Genomic DNA, 25,107 nt, shown 5'->3' with positions numbered 1-25,107 from the left:
CTGTTAGCTAGGTGTACCATGGCAGCGCACTAAGGGCTAACAAAACTACCGTTAGCATCTAGCATTCTAAAATCGGTCTCCCTCATTAAAATCAAGTGTGTATGGAGAAAGAAAATAGTTTCAAAATTCTCACTTTCAAATATTATTCAACTATTATTTTCTATTGCCCAAAATTATCATCATTTCCTTCATGCACAAATCATTGCAATAAAAATTTTATATCAACGTGATATTAAATAATTAAACAACTTATGAGAAATAATACTATTAATATGAAAATAGGATTAACAAGAATATGTAAACAATTTAAAAAGCAATAATAAGAATATTTAAATAAAGAAATTTTTTTATAAATACTTTACTAAAAATATATTTAGAATGCCACCCACTCATGTAAGAGTTTCTCAAAATTTTAAAGCTTGTTCACTTCAACTTCTCACCTTAATTATAATGGTGCCATTAACTTCCTAGCAAGCAAATCACAACCTAAAATCAATTATTTATTATTTCCTTAACATAACTAAGATGATATTTAACATCCTAATTTCTAACAAATAACAAGTTATCTTTACCTCAAATAAATTCTCTCTACACTCTTAATTTTACTAGCCAAGAATTCTCTTAACTCATTATTGGGATATGACTTGATCCCAAATAATATTTCAATTAAACATACACAACCAACAATTTTATTATCAAATTAGTAACTTAATCATAATCTAGCAAGAGCAAGAGAAATATTCCAATTTATTTATGCCTCCTTAATGTTAACGAAGTACCATAACCTAATATTAAATTTAATATCAACTACTTTAGGTTTCCTAAGGTTCTAACCACTATTTTAAATCTATTACTAGTAGATGTATCATTGCCTGTATAGATTTTTGAGTACTATCCATAATTCTTCCACACCCTCATATATTAATTATTTCACAGTCTAATCTCCTTTGCAGCTTTCAAGTTAAATTCACAGATTAATAACATCTAAGCTAACTATACTTCCCATGAGAATAAATAAAATGTTAAAAATATTCAAAAGCAAGCTCAATATCTTCTAATAAGTATTTTAACAAACATCTCATAGGCATTAATCTCCAATCTTCATGTTTGAGTTCCTCTATCTCAATTTCATTCTATCCAATTTTTCAAGATCAACCAATCCAAACAAAGCTAATTTAGCTTGCAAATTCTAAGCCATTCAATATAAATTTCAAGCTTATTTTTATTATTTTTATTTCATTTTTTCCAACAACCATGATATAAATAATGTTCAAGAGAAGAATTGAAACTTCAAAAATGTTGCAACACGCACACACACGCGATGCTAGCAACAAAGGAAGAACAATAAATCAACACTTTAAGCACAAACAAGCACCACCATCGGTCACTAAGCAAAGGAAAACAAAAAAAACAGCAATTAAAGGAGAGAAAGTCCAATGACTTCAACACGTCCAGCTATGAAATTTTAATAGAAAAGCTAGAAGACGACAGTGATGCTAGAAGATCTGAAACTACTTACTTCCCTTGGACAGAGTAAGGGACGATGACAGAGGAGGATATTTAGTGACTCAACCTTACTACTGTAAATAACTGAGTAGAAAGAAGAGAAGAAAAATTTTCATATCAGCAAAAAAAAAAAGAGATTGAGCTTACTATGTACGCACACACCGATGTCCAGCTGCTGAGGAGAAGAAAAGAAATGATATGAACACGCATACACCTCTGTTAGCACATAGCAGCGAAGAAACAGAGGAGAGATTCAGTGATACCACTCAACAGAAATGGACGAACAGCTGATGAAATTGAATGACAAACAGCTGGCAGTGAGGAGACAACTCGAAGGTGAGGAGGAAACGCTCGATAGTGATGAGAGAAAAGAAGTTTAAGATCGGTGACTATAAGAGACAAGAATGCTCTGTTTTCCATTCACACAAGATATAAAATATGATCAAAGAATTTTTGAAAAAATTACAAGAAAGAGCAAGAGAAAATCACAAGAAAGGACACAAGAAAATTACCAAAAAGAGCAAAAAATTTTCTTATAATTAAAAATAAAATAAAATCAAACTTGCTAAAAAAACTTATTTAAATAAAATATCCCTTGGGAGAGAAATTTTGCTCAATTTAAAATTTAGGGTCATTACACCAAAATCTTCAAGTTGTTGCTTCATCTAAAGGATTTGTAAACAACATAATCTAGCAATAATATACTCTTATTCAATTGATGACAAGGAAATAGTGTTTTGTTTCTTGCTTGCCCAAGATACAAGTGAGCCACTAAATAAATGACAAATCCCACTTGTGTTCTTTCTCTCTATTTTACATCCTCCAAAATCTATGTTAGAGTATCCAATCAAGAACTCACTTCCTCCTTTAGGATACCAGAGTCTTAATGTATTAATATCCTTGAGATATTTGAATATTCTCTTTACAGCTATCACATGAGATTCTTTTAAAGCATATTGAAATCTAGCATAGAGACCTAAGCTGAAGGAAATATCAAGTCAACTTGCTGTGAGATATAGTAGTGATCCTATCATCCCTCTATATAATTTGCAATCATACTCTATTCCAGCTGCATCCTCATCCATTTTAATAGATGAAGTCATGGGAGTCTCTATTCTATCTGCTTGATATTCTGAACTTTTTGAGCATCTCCTTTAAATGCTTTATTTGATACATGAAAATACCATCCTTTTTTTTTTTAATTTGGAGACCCAAGAAGAAGTTTAGTTCTCCTATCATTGACATTTCAAATTTACCCTGCATTAACTTAGAAAATTCCTTACACAAGGAATGGTTAGTAGCACTGAATATTATATCATTTGCATGAATTTCTACAAAAAGAAAATGTTCTTTCTTTTTTCTTAATGAACAAGGTAGTATCTACTTTACCTTAATTGAACTCTTTTTCCAAAAGAAAAGAGTTCAATTTATCATACCATACTCTTGGTGAAAAAGAGTTCAATTGATCATACCATACTCTTGGTTTGAGTCCATATAGTGCCTTTTTGAGCTTGAAGACAGCATAAGGATTTTGAGAATCTTCAAAATTAGGTAGTTGTTCAACATACACTTCTTTAAGGATGTATCCATTTAGAAATATACTTTTCATGCCCATCTAGTAGGGCTTAATATCCTTCATAGTAGCATAGGCAAGGAGAAGATGAATTGCTTTTAATCTTTCAACAGGAGCAAATGTTTTTTCATAATTAATGCCTTCTTCTTGACTGTATCCTTTAGCTATCAATCTTTCCTTATTTCTAACAATAATTCCTCCTTCATCAAGTTTATTTTTAAAGACCCACTTGGTTCTAATAACTGGATGATCTTTAGGTCTTGGTACTAAATTCCAAACTTAACTTCATTCGAATAGATTGAGTTCCTCTGACATAGCATCTATCTAATAGGAGTTGAATATAGCTTCTTCAATAGTTTTAGGTTCAATCTTTGATACGAAGGCTGAGTGACCAGTTATATTTTGAAGATGACTCCATGTACGCATTGCTTCACTTATTTATCTAATGACATAATTAAAAGGATGATTCTTATTATTCCTCCAAGGCGTTAGTTGCATAGACTCTTCTTCTTTCTCAGGTGGAGTTTCTACTTTCTCAATTGCTTCTGGAAGTTTTTAAGATTTAAATCTGCAGATTATCCATCATCTTAGTTAACTCATCCATATCAGAGTTATCCTTCTTTGTTGGATTTTCATGTAATACAACATGTATAGATTCCTCTGTAACTTTTGTTTTGAGATTGAATGTAACACTTGTCCCGAGTATTAATAAAAGCACACTACAACCAAATAAACTAAGTGTGATTAAGGGGTTGATCCTAAAACCAACTTAAGAAACAAACCATTTAAATTACTAAACAATCTATACAATAGCAAAACAAACATTTCAAACCTCTTAAAATTTTTGAAGGATTACTATATAGTGCACAGAAGCAAATTGGATAAACAAGAGCAATTAATTGTTGTCATGATAGCATTAATTTGCTGTCATGATAGCCCTCTCAGGAAAACTTTTAGGAGGTATTGATTCACCATCTGGCCCCCAATTGAAGTGATTTCAAAGCTCACACATCACTTTTAATAAGTACTAATAGTTTTTAAATTTCAAAAAGATCTAATTGTTCAGTTAAAATTTAGACACGTTACAAGTTTAGACATTTTTGCTATCATGATAGCACCTCCAGACCAATTTTCAAGTGCAACATTTTCTCATCTAACCTCTAATCGAAGTGATTCTAGATCCCACATGTCAAATTCAAAGAGTACTCCTATTATACCAAATTTTGAAAAGATCCAATAGATGGATTGAAATTCATACATGTTGCAACTTCAGCAACTGTTGCTATCATGACAACATTAAATAGCTATTGTGACAGCACCTCCAGACTAAATTTTAGAGTATACCATTTCTTCATCTGATATCCAACCATTTCTTCATACTAACAGAGAGGTGATTTACACCGTCTTTCATACAATGCTTCATAAGGAGCCATCTGAATACTGGTGTGATACCTATTATTATAAGCAAACTCTACTAGAGCTAAATGCTTGTCCCAGCTTCCCTAAAGCTCTAGGGCACACAATCTCAACATATCTTCTAATGTCTGGATCATCTGCTTAGTTTATCCATTCATTTATGAATGATAAGATGTACTAAACTTCAAATCCATGGCTATAGCCCTTTGCATAGCCTGTGATAAATTTGATGTAGATCGAGAATCACGGTCTGAAACAATATCCCTCAAATACCATGTAATTGCGCAATCTCATTAATATAGATCTCAGCATACTTATCAACTATATAGATGGTCTTGACTAGTAAGAAGTGTGTTGACTTAGTAAACACAATCTACAATCACCCAGATAGAGTCAAAACTAGCTTGGGTTCTCAGCAGACCAAATACAAATCTATTAAAATACTGTCCCATTTTTATTTGGAAATCTCCAAAGGCTGTAACAACCCTGATGGTCTCTGGTGCTCTACCTTGACCGTCTGACAGGTTAAACACTTACTAACATACTTTATGACATTCTTTTCCATGCCTAGCCACTACCAGTGACGCTGCATGTCATGATACATCTTAATAGCACTAGGATGAAGGGTGTAGCTACTATGATGTGCCTTATCCAATAATTGCTTCTAAATAGACTCGTTGTTAGGAACACATACCCTATCCTTGAAAACCACATAACCATTATCACTAAACTAATAATCTATTGTCTCACCATTCGCGATGTCTTGACTTATTTTTAACAAAATTGAATCTTAAAGCTGAGCATCTCATATATCTTTACAAAATTCATTGGAAATAACCGTAGTCTTAAGACCATTCAAGGAAAACTTAGTCATGCCCAAAGAAGTCTCAACCAAAGACTCTATCAATCTATGCTCCCAAATCATTAAATAAGCCACATGTAAGGTCTTGCAACTAAGAGCATTTACTACCACATTTGCTTTCCTTGGATGATACTTAAATTCAAAATTATAATCCTTAAGAAACTTCATATAGCGCCTTTGTCTTATATTTAGCTCTTTTTAATCCACCAGGTACTTGAGACTTTTATGGTCACTCAAGACCTTAAACACTATGCTATAAAGATAATGGCGTGGCAACTCAAGATCATGTGTCAGATAATTCTCCTCATATGGCCTAAGCTGTCGAGATGCATATGCCACTGCCCTCTCATCTTATATTAGAACACAACCAAGACCCTTATGAGAGGCATTAGTGTGCACATCATAAGGCTTTTGAGGATCTAGAATCACTAACATTGGAGTTATCGTTAACCTTTCTTTCCACTTAAGAAAAGCTATCTTGCACCTATCATCCTAAATAAACAGCCTATCCTTCCTCGTGAGCTAGTCAAAGGCATCAAAATCTAAGAAAAACCCTTGATAAAATGCCAATAGTAACCTGTTAAGCCTAGGAAACTATGGATCTCTATAATCAATTTTGGTCTCTTCCATTGCAAGACTACTTTAACCTTATGCAGATCAACCATAATACCATTTACTGATGCGATATGTCCCAAGAATCTAATCTCTCTCATCCACAACTCGTACTTACTGAGCTTGGCATATAGCTTATGATCTCACAAAAACCTTAAGACGATCCTCAAGTTTCTGGCATATTGCTCTTCATCTTTAGAGTAGATCAAGATATCATCAATAAAAACCACCACAAACTAATCCAAGAAAGGATAAAAGATGTAGTTTATATAGTCTATGAAAACTATAAGCACATTTGTCAACCCGAATGGCATAACCAAGAACCCATAATGGCCATATTGAGTCCTGAAAGCCGTCTTTACCACATCCTTCTCACTAACCCTCAGCTAGTGGTACCTAGAATGTAAATCAATCTTAGAGATAATTGTGACACCAACCAAATGATTTAAGAGATCATTGATATGAGGCAGTGGATACTTGTTCTTTACTGTAACCTTATTCAACTGCCTAGAATTGATGTGAGGCTTTTTTGAAAGAACAAAGCTATTTGGGAATAAAGATTTTTTTAATAAAATTGAGCTAAGTTCAGATGAACCCAGAAACATGTTTCGAATGATTCTAGATAAATCAGAGAATACGTATTACTCTCAGAAGAGGAAAGGATAATAAACTATAAGAGCTTCAATTAACCCCTATTTTACTCGTGTGAAACAGAGCACAATGTATTAGGCATATTTCAAAATAAAATAGAAGCAGATGTGTAAGAAAGACTAGACATGAAATAAGTAAGATTTTTATATCAGAATAGAGTTATGTAAGCATTGATTTGAAAATCATTATTTAGTAATAAGAAGTGCTATTCCTAAATAGTCTATTCCTTAATAACTTATTCCTGAATAAGTAACTTTAGAAAGACGCAACGCGAATAAGCTATGAAGAACAAAGCATTATTCTTGAATAAAGATAGCTATTCCTAAATTCCTAAATGAGCTATTTTGAATAGACAAGAGAGTTGATACTTGGGAATAAAGAAGTTCGCTCAGGAATAAGATATTTCAAAATAAAGAAGCTATTCTAGAATAAGGACCATTATATAGAAAAATGACAAGGGCTCTCAGATTTAGGATATTTTGATTCTAAGTTCACATAAGACACCTTTCAAGCAATACAAGAGGTCCTTAAGGAATTAAGATCAAGTTATATACTTAATCTTTGGAGAGAAACACAATATGAATGGGTTTAGGGAAAGCTCATGTGTTACTTGGCTATTTAGGAATAAGACACATATTTGGGAATAAGAATAAGATGCGAGATATAGAAACTTAAATTAAAGATAACCAATTTCCTTACAAGCCATTATTTTTTTATTATTAAATCTGTCAAACATAAACTTTTCTTATTTTATAATTATTAAAACCAAGGTTTAACACAAATAACATCACAATTAAACATACATAGCTAACAATTTCCTTGTCAAATTAGTAAATTAACCATAACCTAATAAGAGCAAGAGAAAACTTTCCCATTCATTTATGCCTTCTTAATGCTTGATGATGCACCATAAACCAATATTTAATTTAATAATATCAAATTTAGGTACTCCAAGATTGCAATCAATATTTCAAACTTATTACTTATAGATATAATTACACATAAAGCTTTCCAAGTAGCATCCATAATTCTTCCAAACCTTAATATAAAGATTAAGCAACCTTATTTTAGCCAAATCTTTCTTTCAAGCATTTTCACAAACATCTTGAGTGTATCAAAATTCAATTCACAATAATTATCCAACAATTTAATTAACTTCCAAACTTAACTCTATCATCAACATTTAGTTTAACATAAAAATAAAATAACACACAACATCAACTAGAATACACCTCAATTTCCTCAAAATCATGACAAGAATGATGTAGAAAGTTGACTTTTGACTTCACCTTGTTTTACTTCCCCCTAATAACTAACGCGAATAAAAAAAGTCATTGTTAAAAGTCCTTCTTACACTAGTTCTTGTGTATATCATAGTGTGAAGAAGCAATAAAGCAATTAGGTAGATCAAAGTTTCTTGTAACATCTAAAAAATTTTAACCCTAATTTATTAATTTAATTAGGGTAGTTAGTTAGTTAGTTAGTTAATGAGGTGTGTGGCTAAAGGGGTTTAACTTGGCATAATTGATGTGCTTTCAGCCTTAGAAGTGGGTCTGGATTGATGACGGGTCACTCGGGCAAGGAAAGAGGACGAAAAAGTGGAGAGTTGTGTTCTATGCCACACACCCCAGCGCGTGGTTAGTTCGTTGTGGTGCACAGACATAATTTAAATGTAACAGGCTCCTCTATGCCATGTGCCATGGTGCATGGTTGGTCCGCTATGACGCACGGCCAAAAATCTGATAAATCTGATTCGTGAGCTACGTGAAAACAAAAGAGAGAAAGAGAAGGAAAATAAAGAGCTTGGTTTTGGCTCTGTTAGTGCACGATATTTGGCCCCATTGAGGATAGATTGAAGCTCCCAAATACTTAAGGTAAGATTATGGTGCTTCCTTCTTCCCTTCCCTCTCTCATTTATGATTATTTATGGTAGGGTTTAAGTTGGGAGATGGATTTTTAGTCCATAAGAGTATGGGTCCGATTTCATTGGTTAAAATGAGACTAATAGGAGTGATTTAATACATTGGAATACCACATTGATAATTTTGGAAATGGTTGGTCCATAAGAGCATTTAATATCCGAAAATTAGTATTTATGAGGTAGTTGGGAGAGGTTAATATACACTAATGATGGTTTGAAATTTTATTAATGATAATTTATATAAGTGGAATCTAATGAGCCCATTAGGTATGAATGGGTAGTGGTTATGAGTTGGTAAAATAGTGTATGAGAAGTTTTTTATATTGATAAAGCTTGAAGAGCTAGATGATGATGATATCCTTATGATTTGGTTATAGAGAGGTTTGTCTTGGCACCTTTCAAGCTTATTGAAGCTTAGGGAAGTTTCTATAGTGAGGGGTAAATCTTTGACCTCTCAAAGGTTTGAGATAAATGGGAAAAACTTAATTTTTATAGTTAAATGTTAATTGTGTTGTAAAATGTGATTTGTGAGTTAATTTGATGATGCATATTGGCAAATGCTTAAGTATGAAATGGTTTTGAGAAAAAAAAACCTTGATTCTACCACCCTTGATGTTTTTACGAAATTAATTGCGATTTATTATTATGTGTGGAGAATTGTAATGAATTATGTGTTAAAATGTGGAGTATATGTGTTATGTGAGTTCATGTGTTGAGTAATAAATGTTGAAATGCATAAAATGTGTAAAATGTGCATGGCATGATCATTGGCAGGAGTTCGCTTAGGGGGAGGAGTAGTTTGATTGGAAATCCACATGGTATTAGCAATGACCATTAGAATCGAGAACTAGCCTTAGCACCGACCATTAGAATCGGAAGGTAGCTCTTATCCCATGATTGATTTGAGACTGTCCCACTTGTTTTATGAGGGACTCAAACCTAACTAGTCTCCATCTGTTTATGAGGAGGCTAGATTAAGGGTATGACACTCTATGGTTGTTAGTATTGGGGAAAATCGGATTAGATAAGTGAGTGAGTTAATCCTGGCTCGGTAGCTCCTCACAAGTAGAAGGCTGGGTTAGTCTGTGAAGGACATAGCCACGTGATAGCCACCAGTTTCATGTCGGAGGTAACAGGAGGATATAAGGTTGGCACATGATCATACATATAAATCCAGCCACATGGTTGTTAGTTTTATGGTCCGGCATGTGTTAAGTGCGCATGGTCGTTATTTTTATGACCCTGAGTTATGTTTTTGAAAAACAACATGATATAGTGTTTTATGGCAAGCCCAGTCACATGGTTATTAGTTTTGTGAACCGTAGCCCAATACTATGTGATATATGTGTTATGTGCCTATTTGCATCTATTTACAATTACTATATAACTATAAGGGTTAAGTGAAACTTAGTTACTGAGTGGTTGTACTCACCTCTTAATTCTCAATATTTTCAAGAACTAGCTCATTGGATCCGAGTCAGGGAAAACACACAGAGACTTAGGATTTATGGAGTAAATCATCTTTATGTCGTTTACATGTGTAATTGTTAATGTATTTGCCAACTAGGAACAATTGTCATGATTGATGCACTACTTGCATAATTTTGTATTTTAACTAATGTATTTTGTGCCCTAGGTTAGTAAGTTTTTCTTGTTAACCCATGGATAGGCCAAAATACTTGTGCAAGTAGGAACATATGTATTTTTAAGAAATATGAATGAAATGGTTGGTTTTGTGCAATTTTTCCTCCCCCTTTAGGTTTTGTAAAAATTGGGGTTGAGTGGTGATTTTGTGAAATCAGTGTTTTTGGTTGTGTGTGGTGTATTGTACGAGTCCACAAGAGTCTATTGAGTGTAGTCAGAGGGTTAGTATAGGCTATTGGCATGTGCAGTTAAGTTGGATACCCCATTTGTGAAATTTTAGGAAAATGTGTCAAAATGAATTTTGGTGTCCAAATTTTGATAGAAAATGAATTTGAGTATGAAACCTGTGCCATTAGCTAGATCTATGAGAAAGCTTCGTGTAGACACCAAAACCACCTCAATCAGATGTCGGCCGAAGATTTGGGACGCGTCAGAAGTTTGCTCCCTGTGCTATCAAATGACAGTGCTGATCTATCAAATTTCATGCAATACGTCGTGGCACATGGCACCTTCACGCGTGGCACATGGCACAGAGGAGACATGCCATGGCATACGAACCATAAGCTATAATGCACATGTTAAATTTTGTGTAAAAATCTATTTTGAGTTGTAAAACTCATTATTTAGGTCCCCATTGATTTCCAAGCTTCTGCTTTGTTTTTAAAACTCTGATTTGGAGTCCTTAAATTATATTTGAGATTTGAAATGGAAAATTGGGATTCCTTTGAAATAGATTTTGAGAAATTCTTTTATAAACCTTACAGTTTTGGAAATTCTTGTGAGTTAAGCCCTAGATTACTATAATTTAGAGTTAAGTATGATTTAACCTCGGGGAGGTTACATTTCTCATGGAAGCAATAATCTTAAGAATGCCATATTTGGTTCAACGATGGCCAATCATATTGAAAGAGAAAAGAAGCAATAAGTTTACCACATGTACCACACCCAGCAAATGAGGATGAAAGGAAGATGAAGCTTACTCACCTACTAATCTAGGTCAAAAAAGAATTAGAGCATGATGATAGGAAAGGAAATCTAGTGACCTAACACTTCAGTAGAAGAACACGGCAATGAGGAGACACAGTTGATGGTGAGGGAAGTAGCCACTAATAATGAAGACTAGAGGAGCAACTTAATGGGGAAGATAAGGCTTTAAGAATGTAGGCAAAATCTCTCTCTCTCTCTCTCTCTCTCTCTCACTTTTCTAATGTTTGAGTAATAGAGGAGAAGGAAAAAAAATTACACAAAAGGAAGAATTGGGAAAATTACAACAAAAGGCACAAAATTTTTCTATTACAACATAAAAGACAAGGGAAATTTTTCATAATTAAAACAAAATAAAATTAACCTATTGCTCATGAGATTCAAACTTTGGATCTTCAGGTAAGCTACTCGCATAAGTTCCACTAGGCCACCACTCTTCATTTACCATAGAACTAAAACAATTAAATAAAATATCAATTGTGAGAAAATTTTATTTAGTTAAAAAATTAGGGCCATTATAGAGATGTTACAACACGTGTAGTTGTATTTATACAGCTGATTCCTACATAGTATGTGATAACAAATCCCCTTATAAAGCTTATAACTAAGGAACTATACATAAAGTGCATCAAGTCTCTTAGCATGTGTAGGAAATGAGATAGCATACATAAATAGCATTTTGGTTAAAATTATATCATCATGGATATACATGTATATGTGAAAGTATATAATGTATAGTTTGTCGTATAGGTAAAGGTTGGCTCTCTCACATGAGCAAGTACATTTGATGCTCAAGAGGAATGAATAAGATTAAGACATCTGTGTTCACCAGTAAGGTAGTAAGAGTACTGATATGGTAGAGAAAAAACACAAACTACATCGCCTCAAGATAAAATAAGGAGCATGTTGAGATGAGATATATATATATATATATATTAAATCATGGATTCCCACATCTATGATACTTGTAGCAAAACAACAAATCCTTCAAGTTTGATGTCATGCAAGATGAGTAGAAGAATTTAGGTTAGATACTGTGTGTGTCTAAACTTAAGTCTATACAGCATTAATGATAAAAGCAAAATGATATATGGTCATATGAGATAAGAGTAATACCATAGCAAGTGATTAATACCACATGTGCTTAGGAATCACTACTGGGAAGCAAGTGAATAAATCCCTGCTTTGTTACTGTGTGAGTCCTAGGATGAAATAATCATTTCATTAATGTTGTTTGACTTTGATAATATCATGGAGGTAACTTATAGTACCCACAACTTTAGCATATATCCTATGATCATGATAGATGTGATTTGAAGGTGATGTGCTAAGAAAGCAACTATTTCTTATCAAAGTGATATTTGGCAAAAAGAAAACTCACTACTTAATATATACACACTTATGCTAGTGTCTAAGACATATCCCTTATAATATCATTATGTGGACTTCATAATTGTGGACACTGTTCACACGAGAAAAGTAATTTGAGTCTTAAACTAAGTTAATTGAGATTAGATTGGCCATGAGAAAATTGTATATAGATAAATCTACGACATATAAGGCACATTATTAATACAAGAGCAAATCAATGAAGGAGTTGTTTTGTGCTAATCTATAAAGGATTTCTAGCATAAGAATGCTCAAAGAAAGGCGTTGTGTGTAATAACTCAAGAATTTTAAGTAAAAAATTCAATTAAAAAGTTAATATATAGTATTGTATTATAATTATAGTTATATTAATTTTGGGATAATTTGGACAAGAAGGGAAGCTGGTGTAGTGGAAGTATGTATATAATACACTCATTTAGTCCCAAGTTCGAACCTGATAGAGGCCAAAATGGAGAATTATTTTGCAATTTTTAACTTTGTGAAATTACCAAACTACCCTTCTCCTAATCTGATATATTTCTCTTCTTTCTTCTTTTTTTATTCATTAAACTTGTGCTTATTGGTTGGTGGAGAGATAGCTTGAGGATTTTCCAGAAGCTTTAAACCCTTGCCCAGACTTCTGTCCTTTGCCATCATCTCTGTCATTCTACTGGTCACCGGTGACTCCATAAATGCTAGAATCTTCACTGCAAAAAAGCATAAATGGGCTTGTATTGCTCTCCTCTATTCTGTGTCAATCTCCCTTATCTGATCATCTGTAAAACTATGTAAGTAACTTGGGCTTCGTCATCATTTTTTAGTCTATAGCTTGTGGCTGTGAGCTTGCCGGCATGCTTGTCGTTGCTTTTGTCTCATCCACCCTTGATCAAGTAAAACGTGACCTCTTCCTCCTCCTCTGCTCCAAATCTGTTTCTTTCTTCTTCACTATTAGCATGGTTGTGCAAGTGAATAAGAGAACTTGCTCCTTTTGTTTTGCTTACTTTGTCAATCACCAATTTGCTCATCTCTTCTTTATGCCCAATAGTGATCTTCCTCCCCTTCACTATGCAGACGCAACATTCTCTTCCTCCTCCTTGTTAGCATGTTGTTGGTCTATCCAAGGTGAGAATCTTTGATCTCTTCTCCTTAGAAAATTCTGTGTGTGTGAGATGGTGAAAGGATGGAGTTGATGTTGCAAATTTACTTTCTTCTTGAGCCCTGCTGCTATCTGTAACCTTATATGGATATATAGGAAGAGGAAGCTTGATTTTTAAATCAAAATTGATGGTTATACAAGGAGGGAGCTGATAGTATGGAATTGAGTTTGTAATTGAAAATGATTGAATTAGTGATATTGTAAGGTTTGAAGGAAGGTGAAATTTTGGAATAAAATGTTAATATTAGCTTGATAACTTATGCTCATATAGTGTTTAATAAAATACCTAGGAAGAGAGATGGCTTGGATTTGCATTTTTTAAATTTAATTAGTCTTTGTGAGAAGTATGCTAGTATATGAAGATTATGGATCTACAAATTAACTTATAGATTGCAAAAGAATTTAAATATGAATTTGTATGAAACCATTTAAATCATTGGGAATTGTAAGGTTATTAGTAAATTATTGGATGTTTTAAATCAAATTGGTAGAACTAATGCACCTAAGGCATTTGGTGCAAAGCTTGAGAGAAAATTATATCTCAAGGAAATAGGTTGGCATGGTTAAAACAAGTTGGAGGAGACTAGTGATATGAATAATAATACTTTGACCAACTTTAAGGCATGAATTTTCATTTTGGAAATCTAAATGATGGTGGCTAGTTGAGATTGTGTAATAAATTAAAAATTTATTAAAAGTATATTTATTCACATCCTTATAGGGTATATGGAAGAACGGGACCCTAAAAAGAATTAAAAGAAGAATATTGTTGGGAATTTGGAACTTTGATGAGTAAGTGAATAGCATTCCCTTTAACTTATTTTTAGTAGGCTTTTTCTAAAATATTTTACTCTTATGAATTAAATTAGTTTTGAAAATTATGGAATATTTATGGTGAATAATTAGATGGTGATATGTGCATTTATTTTTCCTCAAGAAATATATTTCTAATATTGATGAAGGCATCTTTGTTTATTGAATTTTGGAATTTCTTAATTACACAATTAATGCAAATTTGTACACTCGCTTTGATGTATTAATTTTGAAAGTCTTATGTATTTGAAACAATTCATGTGAGTTTGTTATTAGGAATGAAAATTTCATTTCAAAAATAATTATTTCTTTCCCATATTTGAAACGGGATTATAAGAGGACTCTATATAGAACACTGCTGCTAATAGCAGTTTCATTAGCCCATGGCATGCTGTGGTTAATAACTAGCTAGTTTGTTTCGTGGGCTTTGTCCTCACGTTTGTTATTTGTGGGCTTCATACCCATGTTTGGTTTTCATGGCTTTGAGCCACATTTGGTTTTTTTACCCTCGTGGATTGTGTGTCCACATTTGTTTCGTAGCTCAAGTTGCATATGGTTATTTACCCTCGTGGATTGTGTGTCCACGTTTGTTTTTGTGGCATAAGCCGCATTTGGTTCTTTTACTTTCGTGGAATGTGTGTCTACGTTTATTACCTATTCTGTTAAGTTCTCACAATCCTAAATTTGAACAAATTTATGCATTTGAAATTTTAATGGTTTCAATTGTTAGTATGTTATTTTGATCCACATATGTATAAATTATCTTTTTTTTTCTTCTACCATGAAGATATAAAGTGTTTTTAGTGTTTTCAATTTAATCTCATTTTGATGGTTATACTTAAAAATTTATAAAGTTATTGAGTATATTATATTAAATTCTCGTCCATCCAACTAATTTACAAAATTGGTTGAATTTATTATTTTAAATTCTATCTTTAGGATGCTATTTACTGAAAAATTTATTTTGGTCTTAGATTCGTTATTTGATGCTGATCCTACTTCTAACCTCCAAAGGGCAATATAGCTATATTGGGTGAAAATTTTATTTGGTACTGTTATTTTTTTATGTAAATATTTAAATCTTATATATTTTAATTTAGAAGAAAAATTAGTTACTCCACATAGATTGTTGTCACAAATTTATTTTGATTCATATATTGTTTGCTGGCTGGAAGAAGCTGAGCTCCTGATTTAGTTGATGTTTTGACTAAATTAGTGTATTTTAGAAATTTCAGGAGATTCTATTTATAGGTGAGGTTCTGTCAAAATTTCTACAAAAACATTGAAGCCTTGTTATGACAATTAATATCAAAAGTGTTATAATTTCCATATAATTTGATTATTTTTTAAAAAAACAAAATGAATTTCATTTTAAGGCTTACGGGAATGCGCAAAGTAATTCACTCCCGTGCTGGTCATCCTTTGTTTTAAGGGCGTGACATCATGCCACTTGGTCATAATGGAGTACCTACTATGAACGTGAGGGAGAATTCATCAAGTGTGAGTGGGACATGTTGGGTTGCACCCTTGATGAATTAGGTTGAGTGAGTGAGGGCCCAAGTTGGGTTAAATAATTATTTTTCATTATCTTATGGGTGGTTACCGGAGTATTTTTCGAGGGGGTAGTTATTTGTTTTAAATAAACAAAATAACTATCCGTTATCTATGAGTGAGATATTAGGTAATCTAATATAACATACAATTATTTTAGTTTTACTCTCCTCTCTAGAAAAGTAAAAACAAGAGTGTTCTCTCAATCTACCTCTCTCCCTCTTCACTCCCAAGAAAGCTCTAGTGCGTCTACTATGTATCAAACATCCAAATCCATCATTATGGTCAGGTTACCGTGAGGCAGAAATAAGGTCGAGCATTGCTATAAGAGTTACTATAATCAAAGTCCATAAAGGTATGTTTCTGCACTCCATTCTCTTCAGGTCCAAATCCAAATAAAATCACCATTGATCCAAACACGCCATTAAGTATTTCTATGATTGTAAAATATGCTTTGAGAAATATAAGTTAAGGTCATGGTTGGCAAAATGAGTTTTCAAACTAGTAATCATTTCCAATCAAATAAACCTTGTGGTTATAAAGTGGTGTTTGTCTTTGTGGAAAAATTGTATTAGAAAATTTCAAATAAATGTCTTTTCCTTGAAGATGGTTTTGAGAGCTTTCAATTGAGCCAAGGATCACCTAAATATGATATTGCCTAAGGTTTAATTTATGAATTTATAAAGTTACTGCAAAATACAAAAGCCAACAAATAGATAGTAATTAAAAATATTATATTTTTTAATAAAATCTTATTAAAATATTATAATTTATATTTAATAATTTAAATAGTATTATTACTTAAAAAAAATTTACACATAATTTTCAAGTCAACTTTGAAGATATACAAATTTCTAAAAGAGGACTTGTAAATTTTGAGGGATGACATATAATTTATCACATTATTTTAATTTACAATTCAATTAAGATGAAAAACACGTTCACTTATAAATTTTAGAAATACCAGTTGAGCTAATTTTTATAGGAGGATTTATAAATGGGAGAATCTCATCTAGGGCCCCTAGGTGAGAAAAAATTGCATTGAGATCCCAATGTATTTTGAAATAATTCTATATGCTGAAGGGCCCTTTTCAGAAATATGTTTTATGGTAAAAAGACACAATTTCCCTTCATGAAAAAAGGCAAGAAGTACAAGTTTATATTTTTATTGAAGATTGGCTAATAAAAAATTTAAGTTTTTATACAATAATTATTGATATAAGATTAGAAGTAATGGTAAAAATAGCGAAGTGTCAGCTTAAAAAAAAAAAAAAAAGTAAAGTGTCAATCTTGTTATGATATAATTGTCATTATATTTATTAAATTTATATTGATTCTCATTACATCAAGAATTAATATATTAAACACTACTATCACCATTTTCTAGCAATACAAGAGACAAAGTATATGTTAAAGTGAATTTGGCAATATAAAACGTCATAGAAAAAATAAGAATAGAAACATAGAAAACCTGTTTCAAGTATATGTTGCTAGAAACTTATATATTTGAGCCAAAAATTCAAAACACATTCAGGTATATAGATATATCGTAGATATAATTAAAGTTAATACCTTTCAATTTGTTTTCTACATTTGTAAAAAAAAATACAAAGAAAAGAAAACTTGCTTTGAAAAGAAAATGTAGGGAAAAAAAAAAACAAAAGGCAAGAGGGAAGAATCAGAATCCAAACTGTCCATTATATTATTTTTATATTATCAAATAATATCATTATAGTGGAAACAAATATAGATATGACAAATCTTTCAAAGATGTACAATTACTTGATGTTTTCTACAAATATAATTGAATTAAAATTTTATTTCGCCATAATAAGTGTGTGTCGTGAACACACACTTATAAATCTCATGATAAAAACATGGACAACAAATGAAATGATGAAAAACTAAAGGATATATTATCTCAAATTTATTTCCATTTGAGATGTTACACACCCATATGGATATGGGTATATCTGTGAACGAATTTGCACACTTAGCTTATAGATTTTGGATGTTTCCATCCTAATTAAAAATTCTCTCTTCACTTTCACCTACTTTTACACTTCTATATATCATATATGTCACTTTATTCATATTCACTTTGGGATTGGTTAATCTAATCCAGAGCTAATTGACATATAAAGCATCATATTCTATGCCTTTAAAAGTAATTTAGCAGAATTATCAATATTCACTAGTGTCTTATCAAAATGTGGAATAGAATTTAAGACAATCTTATAATTAAAACTCTTACCTTGCAAGTTGATGTTGGGAAGAGATAATGCTTGGAGGTTGGTCAAATTTTCAATGTCACTTGGAATGATTCCTGGCTTGAACATGTTATAACTTAATTCTAACTGTGCTAATTCTTTTCATTGATGCCAAATGGAAGGTATTTCACCAGACAAATCATTTTCAGCCACAAAAAATATTTCAAGCTTTGGAAGCTCAAGACACATATTTGTTGGAAGACTCCCTGATAATTGATTCATTGAAAGTTCACTGTCTTGTAGCTTTGAATTGTTAAACAATGAAGATGGTATAGAACCAACAAGTTGATTCACTCCGAGATACAGCACCTTTAGTTGTGAAAGATTACCAATGTCATTGGGAATGTCTCCTTGAAATATTAGGAGGGAGAAAAAAGAGCATGTAAGTAACAATTTTATATTTTTATAAAATAAAAGCATATATAGTATGGAAAAAATCACAAATATATTCCAAACGATTGAGCACAAAACTACGATTATTTTAGAAATTAAAATTAAAATATAATTTAGATTATCCAATTAAAATTAAAATGTTCCAAATTTGTGCCCTGTAAGGGTTACTCATTGGTTTTTTAATGAAAAACAGACCATTCAAAAAGTTTTTAAAGAAAGAATAATAAACATTTATTTTTAATCATTGATTTTAGATTTGTTTTCACTATCATTATAACAGTATTATTTTTCCCATGGTGTGACTTTATTAACTTAATTTATCAAGAATTGGATGCCAATTTATTTCTTCCAAAAGAGATAACAAAAAATGCTGGTAAAAAATAAAAAGAAATGTACATAAATTAAAAAAAAAAGAAATTGAGACAAACCTAGATTCCTCCATGACAATACATATAAACGATATTGTAATCAAATTCAAAGATAAATGAGCCTTCAGATCCGTTTGGATTAATAATTACAGCAAAAAATTGGATGACTAATTTTCTAAAAAAAATAAAAATGTTGCAAAATAAAAAGAAGAAAGTGCATGAACATATCAAAAATAAAAAAACAGAAGAAAACAATATAATTGAGACAAACTCATATTCCCTACATGAACATTGAAGGATTATATCCAGCAAACCAAATTCAGAAGTTCAGAACAAAGACGATTGTATATGTTAAAAATAATCCAAATTGTTATAAGACAACTTAAATAACTCAAGTGAAGATAAGTTGGAATTTCTTATTGAAATCACCCCTGAAAATTTCTTACCCACAAGTTAACCTTGATTATTTTTGCTACTTTCTCTCCTATTCATTTTAACTTTATATTTTTCTCTCTCCCCATCATCATTTATTTATTTGACTCCTTTTTCAGTATTTGTTCTATTTCTTATGTCTCAAATTTTAATTTCAAATTAAATAGTTATTGAATAATTATTATAAGAAAAAATTTAATTTGGAAAGTATTATTTAATTTCACCAAGCATAATTTTGGAATTAAAAATTTAGCACAGTTCCTTTATAAACCCAAATAAATTATAATGATGAATTTTATTTGTTTGTTGAGTATTACGAATATATTGTTTGTATGCTCTATTATTAATTTCAGAGTTTTGTGTTTGTTTTCTTTATTGTTATTGGATAGGTTGTTATTCAAAACCAAGTTAGATAGAGTATCTAAGTTTGTGTACCATTTTATTTTGTTATTCTTAATTTCAGAGTATATAGGTTTTGAAAGTTATTAAAAATGAATTTGTTTTGAGGAAAAGAAGAGTTGTTTGAGTGCACAAGATATGGTTGAACTAGATTTATTTTTAGTTTTAAAATTTCGATTCAATTCCTTCATTATAATTTTAAATTTATTTTGTAAATTTATTTATATCTTTTTTTCTATTTAATTCCTCCACTATGAGTTTTAATAATAAAATAAATTAATTAAATTATATATACAATTGTTGGGAGAAAATGAAATAAATGTTCAATGATATATGGACTTGAAATGTATGGCAAATACTAATGGACAGGAAGATGTGATGATTGGGCTTGCATTGAAGTGCTCTAATTAGAAGATTTACTTTTAAAAATTTTAAGCTTTTTATACAATAATTAATATTGATATAAGATTAGAATGAATTTTTTTTTATAAGATGAGATTAGAAGTAATGATAAATAGTAAAGTGTCCAATCTTGTTATGGTATACCTGGTATTATATTTATTAAACTTTTTATTATTTCTCATGAAGTCACATCAAGCAATATGCATAGATAATACTATCACCATTTTATTTTCTTTTCCTATGTATATGTGATTTTTTGTTTGTTAAAAATTAAATATTTTAAAAGCTATACAAGTGACAAAGTACATGCATATTTAAAATGCATTTGAAAATATGAAATGTGCTAGCAAAATTAAAAACAAAACAAGAAAACCTTGTTTCAGTATATTGGTAAAAGCATGTATATTAGAAACAAAAATTTAAAACTCATCCATGTATATAGACATATCATGAATATAATCAAAGTTATCAGTTAAAAAAAAAAAGAAAAGAAAAGTTGCATATGAAAAGAAAATGCAGGGAAATGAAAAACTAAAGACAATACAGAAGCATCAAAATCTGAGTGATCCTATTTCTATTATCCCTATCAAATTATATTATTATAGTGAAAAAAATGATGTCGATATTACAAATCATCAACATTAAACATTCCTAAAAGCTTACTGTCAGTTGTAAGTGATAAAATCCTTCAAAATATAATTCTTTTAAAGATGTATAATTACTTTTTGCATTCAGAAAAGTTTCCACAAATATAACTGATTTAAAATTTTTATTTCACCATTATTTGAGTGTGTGTCGTCAAAATATGCGTGTAAACAAAATGATTTCATTTCAAATTTATTTTTATCCAAGAGATTAGGAAGAAAAACAGACATAGTTTACTTCAACAAGCCAACCATGTACATATACGGATAGGGACATATATGCAATAGCACCTAAATATAATTCTTTATAATTTTAATTGCTTTGGGATTAAATAATTAATCTAATATTCTAATCCATAGCTAATTGACATTTTATTCATAATTACCTTGGGAAAAAGTACACACGTTCACAAGTGTAAATACCTGAAAATGAGTTGGTGCTCAAATATAATTTTTTTTTTCAAAAATGTGCATTTGCTCATTGATTTTGGAATACTTCCCTATAAAAAATTATCATCAACAGCCAACAATTCCAGAAAAGTGAGATGATGACTTTTTTTTTTTGGAAAATTGGCATTTAAAAGATTCCTTCCAATTAGGTTAATGTCTCTTAAAGAAGGCATGTTCCAAAGAAATGAAAGAATTTCATAATGCAAAATATTTGATTTATTTAATTTGATGGTTTAGACAAACTAGCTTATATTTCAGGAATGGAAATATCTTCAGCTTAAACTGTTAGAAGCAATATAAAATAAGCACTAAATTTATAGAATAAGCATAAGGAAGAATTTTCTAAAGTATGCATTTTTTTATGCATGTTTACAGTACGAAGACTTTCTCAATCTAGTGTTGCATGTCTTTTACGTTAATGATGAGAGGGGTCATTATAAGCATTTTTATTGACACAAGATTCAAAAACAAAATTTATACTTAATGATCATATCCGTCTTAAGAAAATAAAGCTCACAATGTTAAGAAATATAATTATTTTCAGATATTGAATTCATTACTAACTCATTAAGTCCCATATAGGGTATCAACATACATAGGCCAATGAAGATTATTTTTCTAGCTGATAAAAATATAACTTATATCTTATAAGGACACGTATTTAAAGTAGGTCATGGATGCGAGATCCTTAGTAGATGTTAACATGTAAATATATGTGAAAGTACTTTTGGAGTTATAAAGCATATCCTAAATCTTAAGTTCTGAATTATTGAAGACTTAACTCACCTAATTTTTTTTTCTAACCGATATAAAATATAAAAAAGTTGTAGTGCGTTTCATTGCTATCATTGTCTTGGGGGTATCCGTGAAGTCATTGGCTTACTTCCTTTGAAGTGTCCCAATCCAAATGTCATACTCCTTAGAATTTAAACAAATACCTCTTTTCATAGAATGAGATAACACAAATCAACACAAAAATTTCAATATTAGAACTGAGTTATTCAATAATATTATTACTTTTTTTGAGTGAATTCAATAGTGTTATTAATGAAAAAGTGAGTGCCAAGTTATATCACCTTACTTTTTGAATAGTTAACTTCAATTATGAAAATGAAGGCCACAGATTTTTGGTGGTTTGTGTAATTATAATGGATTTAGTAATTATCATTAAGGAAAAACAACATTCGCATCTAACATTGGTTTAAGAACAAGAGAAAGAGATGAAAATGAAGAGAAAAGAAGCTCACACTTCCCTCCAAGTCCAAATCATGTTATAAATGTGATAATTTATACATTTCATATACGAACTAAGTATAAATTCTTTATATCTAAAGTTTGAATTTTATTATATTTATTTTTAGCAAATAATATACATAACAAAAATTAATATTTGACTACAAACTTTTTTAAACGAAATAATAGTTAGTAATAAATAATAAAATTAAAATATAATTTAAATAGTCCAAATTAAAATTGAGTGTTCTAGGCCCATGTATTGTAAGCTTTACTCATTTGGAAAGAAAACCCTTCAAAATGTTTTCAATGATCGAATAGACTATTATTCCCATGCTAGCTATTATTTGAATGCACTGTAGTAAAGAAACAAATATCCTATTGCTTCAGTTTCATATAGATACGTGATTTATTGAAAACAATTGATGAAAAAAATTTAAAAAATGCATAAAAATATCCAACTAAAATAGTCGAGACAAACTTAGGTCCTACCACATGATCCTGAAGGGAATATATCATGCTAACCAAATAGACTAGTTTAGAGCACAAATAAATATAGGTATAAAAAATAATCCAAAACATATCTAACAAAGTGTTATGGGACATATTTAGCAATTCAAGTAAAGATAAGTTGGAAATTGTTTGGGGAATGATTCCTGAGAGCTTGTTAACTGCAAGTTGTAAAATCTTCAAACTCTTGAGTCTTCCTATCTCAACAGGAATTGTTCCTTCAATGAAATTACAACTCCAATCGAATACCTCTAACCTTGATAGATTGAATAGAGATAGTGGAATAAATCCATCAAAACTATTATTTCTAATATTTAAGTACTCCAATATGGATAAATCTCCTATCAATGCTGGAACTTGTCCATGAAAGTCATTGTAGCTCAAGTTCAATAGTTTCAATCTACGTAATCGAACTAACTCTCTTGGTATTTGACCATAAAAACTGTTGCTACTAAGATCAAGTTCAACAAGAAATGAGATATTGCCCAATTGTGGAGATATGGTACCTTTAAGATCCATGCCACCAAGGTTCAAGGAACGAATCCTTCCATGGTGAGTATTGCAGGTGACACCAACCCAATTGCATGGAGAAGAAGAGAGAGACCAAGTAGATAAGGAATCATATGGATCTGAAGTGGTTAAAGATTTAAGGCTAAGAAGTGCAGATTTATCAATAGTGATATTCATATCAATCCAAGCTGAGGAGGATATGAAGCAATGGAGTGAGAAGCTCAGGAAAACACAGGAAGGAGATTTTTTCATGTTGAGCATATCACACTTGTCAAAATTGCAAATTGTGTATCTAGGAAAGCACACATCATTTTATATTTCTCCAATTCCAAAGCAAGTCAAGGCATGCAAACACAACGACAAATGGAAAACTAAAATAACATCTCTATGATAAGATTAAGAAATTCAACTAAAATATTAATTATAATTAGCGTGTTAGGTAAATAATATCTTTTTTTATTATAAGATATTGTTTTAACCTTCTCTCATTGAATTTTACCACATGGATATCAAAGCTATCAAGAGTCTTCAATTGATGAATATGTCATTCGCCGTGCTATTTCAACGGGAATGAGTGTTTTTTTTTTTTAATGGAACCCAAAATAAAAAAGAATGCGCATTGAATGGGTTCCATATTAGTCAATCAATCAAAATAATCAAAACAAAAATACAACAGAGGGACGAAAAAATTTGAAGCCCAATACAAATCTGAATACCGTTTCCAGTGGAAATCTTTGTTTTAAATTAATTTTAATTCTTGTCTTGAATTTATAGATTATTTATTTTAATGAATATACAATAAAATACATAAATTGTATGGAAAAGTTATTTACAAATAACACAGGCAAAGGTTAATTGAAGTGTATCTTTTCCTCCTCCAAACAAAAAGGCGCGAGTATATGCAACAAATAATAAAATAACGAGTACTGTATGATCTGAGGGAGATTTGTTCACAGACTTTGTTCAATGCGGATTTTTACTCATTAACCTTTATTATCATCATTTAGTGAAACCACTAATTGATTTACAAGTTTAATTACATCAACTTTATCACCTCCAATATAATGACCTAAAAGTCTAAAAATAGAAACATTATGAAATTTTAAACAATGGCTATCAAGCAAAAATAATTATCGTTAAAGAGAAAAAAAGTTAATCTAAAAAATTTTAAATTAATTAATTAATATTAAAAGTTTAGAAAATTGATGGCCAACAATAAGTCCATATGACTAATTTTTATTATTAAATTCTTTTTTCTTTTTTTAAAAAAGGATGCATCCATTTACTTTCATGGTTTGATAAAAAAATTTCGAAAGTGTCGGTACATGGCATGCTAGACTTTTTGAAAGCCTTCATAATTTGATCGGATGTATTATATCAATCATCCTTTTGTAGGTACATAGAGTTCTTGACTTGTGAGTAGACCTCAAAGTCACAGT

At 30.8% G+C, this 25,107-nt stretch overlaps 1 protein-coding gene across 1 annotated transcript; it reads right to left on the bottom strand.

Annotated features, from left to right (window-relative positions):
• Positions 1–1,725: 1,725 nt before the first annotated feature.
• LOC129286446 (putative leucine-rich repeat receptor-like serine/threonine-protein kinase At2g24130) lies at positions 1,726–23,929 on the bottom strand. The gene is made up of 3 exons (XM_054922408.1): positions 23,392–23,929; positions 23,238–23,319; positions 1,726–1,915 (listed from the first exon to the last, which is right to left on the bottom strand). Exons 1-3 carry the CDS (start codon positions 23,927–23,929, stop codon positions 1,726–1,728), a joined length of 810 nt encoding a protein of 269 aa, XP_054778383.1.
• Positions 23,930–25,107: the final 1,178 nt, after the last annotated feature.

The sequence above is a fragment of the Prosopis cineraria genome, unplaced genomic scaffold (genome assembly GCF_029017545.1).
Source record: "Prosopis cineraria cultivar Desert tree isolate PC_DT_omini unplaced genomic scaffold, ASM2901754v1 PC11, whole genome shotgun sequence".
In the NCBI taxonomy this organism is placed as follows: domain Eukaryota; kingdom Viridiplantae; phylum Streptophyta; class Magnoliopsida; order Fabales; family Fabaceae; genus Prosopis; species Prosopis cineraria.
The sequence above is the reverse complement of the archived record's forward strand: the minus strand, read 5'-3'. Positions and strand labels throughout refer to the sequence as shown.

Coding starts and splice junctions, on each gene's coding strand:
- LOC129286446 (XM_054922408.1), bottom strand. CDS start 23,929: ATGCTCAACATGAAAAAATCTCCTTCCTGTGTTTTCCTGAGCTTCTCA. Junction 23,320..23,391: donor AGAGGTATTCGATTGGAGTT/GTAATTTCATTG, acceptor TACAACTTGCAG/TTAACAAGCTCTCAGGAATC. Junction 1,916..23,237: donor AATATGTCCCATAACACTTT/GTTAGATATGTT, acceptor AATGGAAAACAG/AGCATTCTTGTCTCTTATAG.